The sequence below is a fragment of the Typopeltis vanoorti genome, chromosome 23 (genome assembly GCF_054136105.1).
Source record: "Typopeltis vanoorti isolate ZY-2024b chromosome 23, IOZ_Tvanoo_1.0, whole genome shotgun sequence".
Taxonomy (NCBI): Eukaryota; Metazoa; Arthropoda; class Arachnida; order Uropygi; family Thelyphonidae; genus Typopeltis; species Typopeltis vanoorti.
This window is the reverse complement of record NC_143571.1, coordinates 73,777,499-73,790,788: the sequence shown is the minus strand read 5'-3', so window position 1 is coordinate 73,790,788 and position 13,290 is coordinate 73,777,499. Positions and strand designations below refer to the sequence as shown.

At 34.1% G+C, this 13,290-nt stretch overlaps 1 protein-coding gene across 1 annotated transcript in view; it reads right to left on the bottom strand.

Annotated features, from left to right (window-relative positions):
* Positions 1 to 11,334: 11,334 nt before the first annotated feature.
* Positions 11,335 to 13,290, bottom strand: part of LOC150093978 (ubiquitin carboxyl-terminal hydrolase 25-like) — a 551,531-nt gene continuing 549,575 nt past the window's right edge. Inside the window, exon 23 of the mRNA XM_090413163.1 lies at positions 11,335 to 13,147. Coding sequence (XP_090269289.1) covers positions 12,969 to 13,147 — 179 coding nt within the window. The 3' untranslated portion in view covers positions 11,335 to 12,968. The remainder of the gene's footprint in view (positions 13,148 to 13,290) is intronic.

The window sequence follows — 13,290 nt, the reverse complement described above, 5'->3', positions numbered from 1 at the left end:
AATAAATGAAACCTGCATAAAACTTTGCACTCCTTTCTGAGTTATTCATATTTAAATTGACAGTGTTCCTAAACTTTTTATTGGAGAAAATAACTGCAGAAGAATTGTAGTAAAAAAGTTTATGCTAACAACTTGACTAGTCCACCAAGAACCTGGTATAGAGGAAAAATACTCATGTAAGACATAGGAAATAATTTGAAGGGAGATATTTAGTTGTTTACTGATGATGCAAAGTTGGATAGAGCAGTGCTTCCCAAACTTCTGGATGTCAGGGGCCCCCTTTGCAAAAATTAAAATATTTCACTGCCCCCCTCGAAAAAAAATCGTAATAGAGAGATATATTATTATAATATTTATTGTATTTATATTCAATACAAAACATACAAAGCGAATATTGCAAAAATCGAATGCATATATTACATTTTTTGCCTCTTACCGTTTGGTTCTGAAGATGATGCAGGCTGTTCTGGTAAAATATGAAATACTGTCCTTTTTTTTGAGCTTGTTTCTGCTTCTTCTGATTGTTCGCGGGATATTTTTTATCAGCCACTTATCCATCTCAGGGTTAAATTTTTTAACGTAGAATAGATCAAATAATATCACAACTTACCGATACTGGCACACCATAGACTAATAACATGAAAAAATAACATGAAATTAGTGAATATTACCTAAATAAGGGAATCCCTGGACCAGGAACATTTTTCTCTTTTGTCTTTTCTCCCTTTATGGTAATTAAGCCTGACGAAAAACAGACAGCAAAGGCAAGTTATTAAAACGTGCATATGATTGGTGCGGTATTAACAAAAGATCGCACAACCGAAAGATAAAAGCATAGCTGACAATTGGGTTGAAATGCTAACTCTCTTCAACTGAATTCCATATGTGAAATTGCCATAACATTCATTATATATATATATATATATTACTTAGTTTTAACACGTTCGGTTGAATTTTATTGCTGCCTTGGGAAATCGAACTCACACAAATCTAATTAATAACAATAGTTTTTAGTTAGATACTATGTTTTCCCATGCAACATATGGTTTTGTTTCAGTCTATACAGCATAATTTCTGTATGAGGGGACATGTGATTCATTAATTAGTGTTTTTATCCCAGTTGCCTCCAATTGCATGTTGAGAAATATATTACACAGGCTCCTCATACCTTATTCACTGGCATAATAAAAGTACTTGTTTTTATTGCCTCTGCAGTATAGTGGCTGTTAGGGAGGGCGTGTTGTTTACCACTTCAAGCGAATTACTATCTCCCCACATGAACTTGTTTAAGCTTTTTTTCATGTGTGAAGTATATACGAAACTTTTATTGGTAACAGAAAACTAGCTTGGATGACAGTGATAATATAAAACGAGTTTTGATATGTATATAAAGTCAATATCAACAGTACCTGATTACGAATGCATGATGAAAGGGACAGGAAGATTTGGAGCTTCCCTGGAGAGCATTCGAAGTAAATACAATTAACCACTGCTTTGAAATGAAACATATGAATAAGCAATATTTACTAATATTCATTAAGCGCCGAAATATGCAGGAAGCAAAGTTTGTGAACCAACACCAATGTGTGAATTTTTCCATTAAAATATAAAAAAATAACAAAAAAGAAATAATAAATAATAAAAGTTAAATACATTTCTTTTAAAATAAAAAAATCTACTTAGTCTTAAAACATTTTAAATTTGTTTTCATTATTTCACGGCACCCCCTCAACAAAACCTACGGTCCCCAAGGGGGCCGCAGCCCACAGTTTGGGAAGTGCTGGGATAGAGTAATAGTTAATACCCTATCCAAGTTAATCCTGCAAGCTCTCTGCATCAAGGTGATACAGAGAGCGTGCAGGATTAACTTGGATAGACTGACAGTATGTTCAAACCATAATGGATGTAAATTCAATGTGAAAAAGTGTAAGGTTATGCATTTTAGGATACAAAGATTGCAAGCTGTGCATCACATTGAGGAAACTATACTCCAGGAAATTGATGAAGCCAGGGATGATTTGGGGATAGCAGTAGATAGAGAGCTGAAGTTCAGAGGCTATATTTCTAAAGTAGCCAGAGTGGCTCATAGGATTACTCGGTTATTGAAGAAAACACTAACAGGCAGAGATAAGGGAGTTATCATTCCTCTTTATAAAGCCAATGAACAACCAGATCTGGATTACTATGCTCAGGTCTAGTCATGGGTTTCTTGGGGATGAGGAAGTTGTGGAAAGGATTCAGAGGCAAATGACCAAGATGGTGAGTGGTCTGTGGAATGCTCCCTGAGGACAGATTGAAGGTTTGTGGATTGCAAAAGTTGGTTGATAGGTAAAGGAGGGGGGGATATGATAGAAACGTTTAACATACTTAAAGGCTTTTATACAACTGATGTATGGGAAATGTTTCATCACTTGGCTAGAGGGGCAGAACAAGAGGTACATACCTTTGTTCATACTGCTGCTCTGCTTAATAAAGGTGATGCAGGATCTCTGCATCACCTTTATTTACCATTGTCAGCAAATAATGAATATTTCCTACTGAGCCTTGTGGTACACCACTGGTCACTTGGCTTCTGGACTCAACTCCTCCATAAACTACTCTCTGATATCTGTCCATCAGCCACCCTCTAATCCAAATCACTAGATTCACATCCATCCCCGTTTGCTCCAATTTATGCAATAAAGTTCAATGTGGAATCTTGTCAAATGCCTTTGCAAAGTCTAGTATTATCACTGAGTAGTCATTTTTTTTATCCAATTTCATTGTCACTTGATTATAAAAAGTAAGCAGATTGCAAGACCTACCCTTCACAAAAAACACTGTCCCTTATAGATTATATATTCCTATTCCACTGAGTCCCAAATTCTGTCTTTCCTCAATTTTTCCAATACCTTAATCACCTAATAACTACTGAGATGTAAATCAGTACTATGCAATGGACAATTATATCTTGACCCTCTTAATATCTGACTTAAATTATGAAACAAACCATGTTTATATGTCATTAAAAAATGGCAATGGTAGCTATACCTTACTGCTATTAGCTCAATATTGATTTCATTACATTATCATTATTATTTAAGTAAACAAATTCACTAATGCAAATAAAGCATACAGTGTATGTTTATAAATTACACTGGTCAAAAATTATTATTGTAACCTGAATATTATCACAAATTAGTAAACGATGTTAATTTCTTCTGTAGCACTAATAATATTAATTCCTTCTGTAGCTGCTTTGACTCATTTAGGCATGTAACACTATCTTGAAAATAAATGGAGGTTCAAACAAATCTGAACCTATTTAACATCAAGAAATATTGTAATAGAGTTCTGTTAGTTTCTCTTGTACTAAGATGTTTTGAATTTTTCATTTCCTCAATTTATTATGTCACATTTAAAGGTACGATGTTGTCCAAAAAATGAAGACTGGTTTTGTTATGTGTCTAGCCCATTTCCAAGTATCAAGAAGTTACACATCACTTGCAAAAGACTGCATACTTTCAATACTTTGTGTGGAATAAGGGATCAAGATGTACAAGATACAGACATTTCCCATGCTTAGAAAACTGAAATATAAGATCTGACAATATTGAAGTCCTAATAGATGACAATTAATTTGGAGAAAAATTGCCAGTAGGAAATTAGCAATGATGTAAACTTTTCATAGTACTATCATAATATTCTGTACTATATCAAATATTGAAACTGTCAACAAACTTCATCTGAATGAACAAAATGAATTAAATTCAGATCTCTAACAAGATTCTAATTAAAAAAAAAAAATCCAAATTGACTGGATACCATATTCAGTATTGAAACTGATTGTTCCAGGAATGAAAATTCCTGTTAGAAAGAAACAAAATCTTAATCTCGTATTTTGAGACAGAAAATGGAATCTGTAACTGCTAGGATAGATGGCCTTTTCAGAAAATGAATGAAGTTTGCAGGCCGCAAGATTGGCAATGCTACTGTTGGTGAATTCTTCCAAACTAAACTTAAGTTTTTTTTCCATAACAGTAATGAGAACCCTTTCTTATCTCATGCATATGCAGTAAGTATAGAGACTTCTGAAAATATGCCTAGGTTAATGAAGTAACACGGTGTAATTGATCACCAGTGGAATATGTGTTGATTTAAAAGTAATTACATTAACATTGGATTTGTTAATGTAATGTAATTATAAAGTAGTGCTGCATTTTTCATAAGCTAAAAATTATACAGCTTAGCCATCATTTTATAACACAGTTCTACATGATGGGTGAAGGGGTCAGAAAATCGCAGAGAATTCGCTTCATTCTCATTTGGACTTTCCTGAAAACTTCGGTATAGTGAATAACACAGTAAACAGTTCCACCTGAACATCACTGTAATGGAGCAATGATACTTTAAAAATGAAATGTTAGTAGAATGGAAGACTAATGCTGGTTTCTTTAAAGACACACACACATACACAATGGTGCCTATAAACTAAAGATTATTATTATTATTATTTTTAAAAATTTTTCTAACTTAATGTATAATAAAATATATAAGTATTCGAATTTTGGCTGTTTTATATTCATTTTGAACTTTAATTTTTTTTTTAAGCCTTTGAACAAAGACTCTGATACAATAGAAAACACATTCCATTTTTAAATTCTATGTTTGAAACACACACAGAATCCATCCATTTTGATCTTTCTAAAGAGAATCTTTGTTGACCAGTCTTATAAAATCAGTTATTAAGCCATGACCATGCTCACCTGATAATGAAGCAATGAATATATCAAATGATATTTTGTCAGAAAGACCTTATAAAGGGCTTTTCATTGTGAGTTACAACTCAACTAAAGATGAGTTGCCAGTTTCATATTAAAGTGGCAGGATTTTCACCATCCTGTAACACAGACAAATTGGCCAGAAAATACATGAGCAATAGACGTATACGATTAAACATCTTATTGGAGCATTAATTAGGTTTCCATAAATTGAGGTTATTACTTGGCTCGTAAGTCAGTTAATAAACAGGCAAGCAAAGATGAGAAAAAGAATTAACAATATTAATATCTTATTTCTTTTATCCAGTAGGACTTGTTAGTTCCCAAGATTATCTCTGTTAATTAACTAAATCTGAAAGTGATTTATTTTGCATATCAGCAACTTAATTAACTACTCACAGATGATCCTGTACTTGGACTAGAATGGATCTTTTCAAAGGGACACTTGTTCCTTTTTTGAGGGGACTCGAAATTTCTTTCTAAATTTTTTTTTTACAAATATCTCATATCATTCACTATGCAGCCATTGTATAACGAATAATGGAATAAAAAGAAAGACACAGTATTAGTTAAAAATCACTTATAATTGCAGTATATTTTTTCTGTTAAAATCTATGGAACCTTGATTCAATATACTACAGGAAAAAATATTTACATTCTTGTTTATAATCACTGCTTAGGAAGGAAATCAATATAAATGATATACCTGATTTAGTTATTCTTTCCAATATTTTGCCTATAGATATATGCATGCAGGCACTACAGTAAGTGTTTTTTTTTATTTTTTATATATTTATATATATATTTTTTATGTTGAGTCCATATACAAGAGGTTGGTTAATCAACTTATAGTATATTAGTACTGTGTATGGATAATGGATTGGGAAAGGAGAAACTTGTTTACATTTGATTTAAAAGCCTATATATTGTACTCCTTGGGAAAAACTGTTCCACAATACAGTAGCAGCGGGGATGAAGGAGGAGGAAAAGAAACTTGTTCTGTGGGTTTCAAGGTGTACTGTGAAGGCATGTTGGGCAGCAGTTGCACATGTTCCAATGGGCTTAGTACTGAGTGGGGGAATTATTGATCTATTTCAGATGAACATTTGCCATGGAAATATTTATAGAATACACATATTGCAGAAACCAAACATATGTGCAAAAGTGGGAAGAGTGAGTTGGTAAGAGATGAGTTATTAATCAATCTAATTGGCCTGAATACAGAGGAGGGCAATGCCAGGGTGAATTTCAAGAAGAGAAATCTCATCTTGTCTGGAAATATGAGTGTTGTTAAAGGTAATACTGGGAGAAAATGTTCTTTTTTGTGAGAAATAAGGCAGAACTGGTTTTTGCTAGCATTGAAATTGACGAGGTTATCTGAACCCCACTAGAGGATGGCACTGACATCAGAATTGAAGGTGATGGTGGTGATTTGTGTAGAGTAAGGTTTATCAAATGAAAGGAAGAAGTGCAATGTGCTGTCATCTGCAAAGTATGTATTGGGTTGGTGGTCAACTGAAGTAGGTCATTCATATATACAGAAGAGGGTTGGTGAGAGGATAAGAAACCATCCACCATCATACACATAGCCTGTATCCAGACAGAAAGCTGGCAATCCAACTGCAGAAGTCCTGGGACACACCAAATGATGAGAGTTTGTTTAGTAAACCTTTGTGCTAGACTCAGTCAAAAGCTTTGAAGATATCAAGTGCAACCACTTGAGATTCACCAAACTTCTCCATGGCATTTGTCTAGGGATGGGTGATAGATGTGAGTAAATCTCCTGTTGAATGGTAGTGACAGAATCCATATTGGTGGTCATTTATTAGCTGGGTGCCTTTGAGGTAGTGTAGGAGTTGGGAATTGATGGTTCTCTCCATTACTTTAAACAGGACTGAGGTGAGTGAGATAGGATGATAGTTTGATGGCAGTGATTTGTTGCCGTTCTTGGGAATGCATTGAACATATGCCAATTTTCAGGCTGTGAAATAAATATGAGATAAGAGAGTATACAGGCAACACAGGATAGAAGTCAATTCTAGTGCACAAACCTTCAGGACAATTGGAGGAATGCAATCAGGGCAAGAAGATTTTTTTTGTGTCTAACTTGTACAACATTTTTCTGATCACTTTCGATCAAAAGGTTGAATGGTTGGGAGGGAGGGGGGATTTACCATGGTCGGTTATGCATGCATTGGAGGCAAAGTGTGAAGCCAGAAGATTAGCCTTTTTTGGTAGGTGATAATGCAATAGAGGTATCTGGGTTTGACAGGGGTGGGAGTAGTCTTGGATAAAAATCATGAATAATTCAGTTTCCTGCTTTTTGCTCTTTCAAACTCTGTTTTTGAAGTACTGATAGTTTTCTTGCAGCTATTACAGGCTTAAGACTAAAGGAGGATGGAGTTCTTGATGTAAGCCAGTTGTGGTATGCTTGATTTTTTATTTGTACAGCCTTGGCACATTGTAGAACCAGGGCTTAGGGGATGGCAGTTCAGAGTAGTGTGAATGTATGTTTCCATGCCAGTAAGGATTACTCCAGTGATACATTCGGTGCATATGTTTGGGTTAGAAGGCCAGAAACAATAGTCCAACTATGGGAATGAGGTGTAGAAGTCACAGAGGCTGTCCCACTTGGCACTGTTATAATGCCAAATTCCTCTTGTATGAGAGTGGCTGTGTAAACCATAAGTTGTATGGGGAGGAGACAAGCATTAAATAGTGGTCAGAATTACCTAGGGGTCCACTACATTCACTATGTATTTGGAAGGTCACTGGTGAGAAAGAGAAGTTTGAAGTAGATGTACAAAGGAAGTCCTAAATTGCACCTCCCCCCCCCCTCCCGTGTCTCTTTTTCAGTTCACTTATTGTGGTGCCTGCATGCACATATATATAATATGTGTATTGTTTCCTTATGCCAATTTGACCTGAATGAAATGCTGAAAATATGAATAGACTAGTATTTAATACTAGTATTAAATTAGTTTTATTATAGATAAAACTATAGATTTGGATAATAATTTTATTATTATCCAAAACATCAAGATGGTGTTTCAGAAAGGAAATTATGTTGACTGTTTTCAGCTTGCTTATAGGTTTCTTGCTGTTAATCTTGAAAACAATCACTGTATAAGTGGATAGTGTGACATTACTGTCCTTGGAGGATGACCAGTGGTTAAATTCAGCTGGGGCCCGGCCACGGAACTTGTTTATGCAGATTATCATGCAGAAAATGTTCCGGGAGGCGGCCCCGGAACATTTTTCTGTTTTGTGACTTTTCTCCCTTTACGGTAATTAAGCCTAACGCGAAACAGACAGCAATGGCAGGTTATTAAGACATGCATATGATTGGTGCGGTATTAACAAAAGATCGCGTGACAGAAAGATAAAAGCAAGCCCACAATTGAATAGAAATGCTAATCTTCAACTGAATTCCAATAATATGTGAAACTGCCATAACAACATTCACTATATATATATATATTTCTTAGTTTTAACACGTTTGGTTGAATTTTATTGCTACTTTGAGGTGAGTGAACTCGCACACATCTAATTAATAACAATAGTTTTTAGTTAGATACTATATTTGCCTGTGCAGCATATGGTTTTGCTTGAATCTATACAACACAGTTTCTGTATGAGGGGACATGTGATTCATTAATTAGTGTCATTTTTATCCCAGTTGTCTCTAATTGCATGTTGAGAAATATATTACACAGAGTGCTTGTACTTTATTCACTGACATAATAAAAGTACTGTACTTGTTTTTCTTGCCTCTGCAGTATAGTGGTTATTGGGAAGGGCATGTTGTTTACCGTGGAAGCAAGTTACTTTTGCCTCGATATGAACGTGTTTAAGCTTTTTTTCATGTGCGAGGTATACACGAAACTTTTTAATTTCTTTTTCCGAAAAGTAAAACCAGGGGTGCGAGTTATAATCGAATAAATACGGTATTTCAACTATGGATAAGTGCATTGGTACCTTCTTTAACCAGAAAAATAGCTTGGATGACAATGATAATGCAAAACGAGTTTGTAATGTGTAGTTTCTGAAGAGAAAGAGATCTGTAATGACTCCACAAAACAGAATTCCCATCAGTTGCAATGCGATAATATTAATACGCAGAACGAAAGGAAAGATTTGCTGGACACTCGACCAGTGGATCACATTCAAAGGTAAATGCAACTGGTTATTTTGTAGGAACATTTTTCTCTTTTGTGACTTTTCTACCTTTATGGTAATTATGCCTACATTATTGTGTTATTATTCAACAACTGTTTACAGTTTTGAATGTGTATATAAAGTCAATATCAACAGTCACCTAATTACAAATGCATGATGAAAAGGACCGGAGGTTTGAAGCTTCCTCGGATAGCATCCAAAGGTAAACACAAAGGTTATTTTGTATAGGGCCCCTGAACTTATTCGTTTAGAATTTAACCACTGGGGATGACTTAAAGAAAGCATTTCTGCTTTTGCATTCCATTAATGTTTTTGAGATGCCTATTACTTGGATGATCACGTAGCGTGTCAGTATAGTCTTACTGGTAAAGAAAATAATCTTTATTGAAGTAAGTTAAATTAGCACCTTCCTTTGGAACAGACTGAAAAACACAGCTCATGGCTACATGTTACTTTCCAGCTGTATATATACTATATTATTAGTTAACAATAATGATAATTCATAAATAATCATTGAATTGCATTCTTAACTGAAAAATTATTTTCCACTTGTCTTAAAAAAAGGTCATGATTGGAAAAAGTTGTAACCACTGACAATTATTATGCATTCTTCTATGACTTCTATATTTGGTGTGTAACTTGAATTAGGCTGTAGTGAAAACAAAATATTTTGTTCTTGTTTGTTTGAACTTGGCTGAATATGTTTATTCTCAAGTGTTATCATGTTATGTGTTATCACTGCTCCACTAGGAGCCTCTGTGGCTCAGCTGGTAATGACAGTGGTTGGAAAGACCTGGGTTTGAATCCCGTCTAGGATGCAAAGAACCTTTATCAAGGATTTTCATCTGAAGGCAAGTTAGCCAGTCTCATACAGAGGTGGCAGGATTTTCTTCTGGAAACTAAGGTTTTTCACTCTGCAAAACAGAGAAACAAGCCAAAAGACCACATGCAATTTATAGACATAATACACTGGCTGGCCATAAATCCAAAACAACCAACTACTCCACAAAGTTGTTCCCACATGCACCGAATCAGTAAGACCCCCCCCCCCAAAAGCACATGGATTATTTCATTAAAACCATTATTCTACAAAAAAAAAAAAAAAAAAAAAAAAAAAAAAAACTTGATGAAAGAATAAAAAAACATTTAAGAAAGCCAGACGAATGAAAAGTAAGCTAATATGCAGTAGGATTTCTGTTAATGTACTTACATTTTTAAATTTCATCTTCAAAGTTTAAAAGAATTTTTTTTTAAAAGACAATATTTGCCAGCAAAGGTTAGTCGATTGGTAGAGCCTCTGCTACTAATGGCTCACGCAAAATGTTAAGCATGTTTGAGCACGGTTAGTAGTTGGAAGGGGTTCAATCGTTCGATGCTGGTGGCACACTCTCCCTCGATGAGTCTTTGGACTCCATGGAGGTGTCACATAATAATAATTGTTATAAATACACTTTAAAAGTTATTTTTGTACACTTATTTCTTAATTCTGCCAAATGTTTATAAGACATTCACTAGGTGGCTGCTAATGTATAAATATATAATGTCATATAGCCCACTTACAAACCCTAAAGTTTGGATGTGGTCCACATTAAGTAAAACTTGCTAACAAATTAATAATTCATCCCAAGTTTTGAATAGGTTACAAGTAACATATCTAAAATAAACATTTGAAACATCCTTAAGCTTCCCATGTACAAAGAAACGACCTGCTACTGAGTAAATTTGCAATGTTCTGATAGGTTTTGCCAATAAGATTTTTATAAAGAGAAATGATAATCTGCACACTAAAATTCTAAAAACCAATGGTAGTGTATGGGAATGTCATTTCCCTCTGAATATGAAGTGCATATACATCATCATCATATTTTCCTAGAATGGTTTGTGAACATTCTGAAGGGATACTATGCCTAATACATAACTGACATTTCAATACTAGGAATGAAATAAATCTAACTGAAGTTATATTTATTTTACTGAGTAGTAGTCTCCTCCTTCATCAATGCTAAAGATAAGTGCATTTCTAGGTGAATAGATGGAAGATGATGTGAGCACAACAGATAACTACTATCTTAACTATACATAAATGCTGGTATTATGTGTATATGTATTGTGAATTTCCAAGACTGATAATCCTGACTTGTGAGGTTAATCTAAGTCTTTCTTTAGACAATTTAGCATCACCAAAAGACTATATAGGCCTCCCATTACCAGCAAATACTTACATAAATGAGAATTTCAATCATTGTGGACAATCATTTATGACTTGTATAAAAAGCGAATAAAACAAATGAATATAAACTAATCTGTATTTAACGAACTGAACTAAGAAATTTTAAATAAAATGAGTTTTTGCTTTACTATTAAAAAACAGCTACACTTAAAAATTTCCTCTACCTTTATTCTGCATAAAACTCAAAGTTGTGAGTAAACATGGGAAGATCCCTGTTGCCATGATATACTGATGCAAAAATGCCATCTCATGTGAATGCACATATACAGTGGATTCTAAAATTTCTTTTGGATGCAAACACCCATATCAAAGTATATTTTAATTAATTTTGTTTTTAAATTGCTATCTTACAGCGACAAATTTTCTTTATCCAAATCATGATTATAATATATAGCTTTTCTGAGGCTAATCAAGGGATCGCAAATTACATTTACATAAAAATGCATATAATGCATGCTGGTTGCAGAATAAATGTGCCAAAAATTTAGAAATTAGCAAATTCAAAAACTGTTCACTTTATTGATGTTTTATATTTCACACATTATTGTTAAATTAAATTAAAAATGTAAATAAATGAATGGTGACAAGTCAACTTTTTTCTCCTTCCTTTCTTTTTTTGAAATTCTATACATATTTACATATTAGTATTTACATGCACAGCCATTTCAAAAACATTCACTAAATAACTATTATGCATTTTCATAAATTTATAATTTAAGTGTTAATGTTTTAAAACTTTTAGAAATGTGTGAAAATACACTACTACTATAATGTACACACAAGTATATATACACACGGATGTGTGTATGCACGCGCATGTTGTGTGTATATATATATATATATACACATATATACATATATACATACACATAATTTCTAAATAAATTGCTAATTATAAAAGACCTAACTTTTATTATCACATTTTATCAACAAATGAGTGAGGCAATTTCAACTGCAGACTCAGCAGTTAACTTTATTTTTTCTCCCCATTTATTTTCTCCCCATCCCCCCAATTTTGCATGCATATACACGATGCACTCATCTGTTTTATTTATACTGAGCTGCCCATCAAACTTAACAATACTACAACAGTTAATCAACAGGCGTGCAGTTGTCTGGATTACAGTTCAACATGACAGATGTAGTTCCTGTACAACAAAGATTTCATGGACTGTACAATTTGTAGTCTCTGAATTTATCAGATCTATAATGCAACAATATCGCACAAGAGATGACATGCCACAGAGAGGCCTTAGCACCAAGATAGCAGTGCTAGAAGTCAAGTATAATTTACTTTTTTCATAACTGTACAAATATGATTTCTGTTCCCTCCCTCCCTGATGAAGACTGCATATGGGTTGGTTGGTGTATGATTCACTGCTTAAATATAAATGATACCACCGGTGCACTGCTGGACATAATCGGGTGGAACACAACTTGAGATGGTACCATAAATGCTTAGGCGTGAAAAGCAGTTTCCGATCTTTGGTTTCTATTATTTCACTATGAAAACATCCATAAAACAGCTTTGCTTTCGATCAATATAATCACACTGTTATGATGGCAATTACTTGCACACACTTCCAAAGAGACAATTTATGAACTAAAATGTTATCAGATGAGCTGGGATATGGACTGTGGTTCAAGGTGAGCTATGGCATAGTGTTTCCAGCTCTCAGTCCCAGAGTTGAGAACTCTGGAGAAGAAAGGAGACAAGAATATATTTATTCCATCTCCTTCCTGTTGCGGAAGTACTAAAACAGGCAAAATTCTGCCTACTGAAAAATGTTCAGCTAGGATCATTCACTCTTCATTGCAGCTTCCCATTCACCACTCCTTAAAACAAGTTCCATAACACAATGAAATTTCTCAGGTAAATCTTGAAATCGATGGAGGGGGACGGCTTTCCACAACCGCAATTCTGTGCTAGGATCAAGTAGTTTACTTAGGAAGTCTTGAAGTTTTTCCTGTTTTTGACCTATAAAATATGAAAAACTATTTACAATACATTTAAAATGATAATAAATGAATAATTATAGTCAACTTTCATTATAAAATAGTACTGCAAATTCTTTGCAAAGCCCCTAATATAAAAGCTATTCTAAAGGATAGCTTTTATAT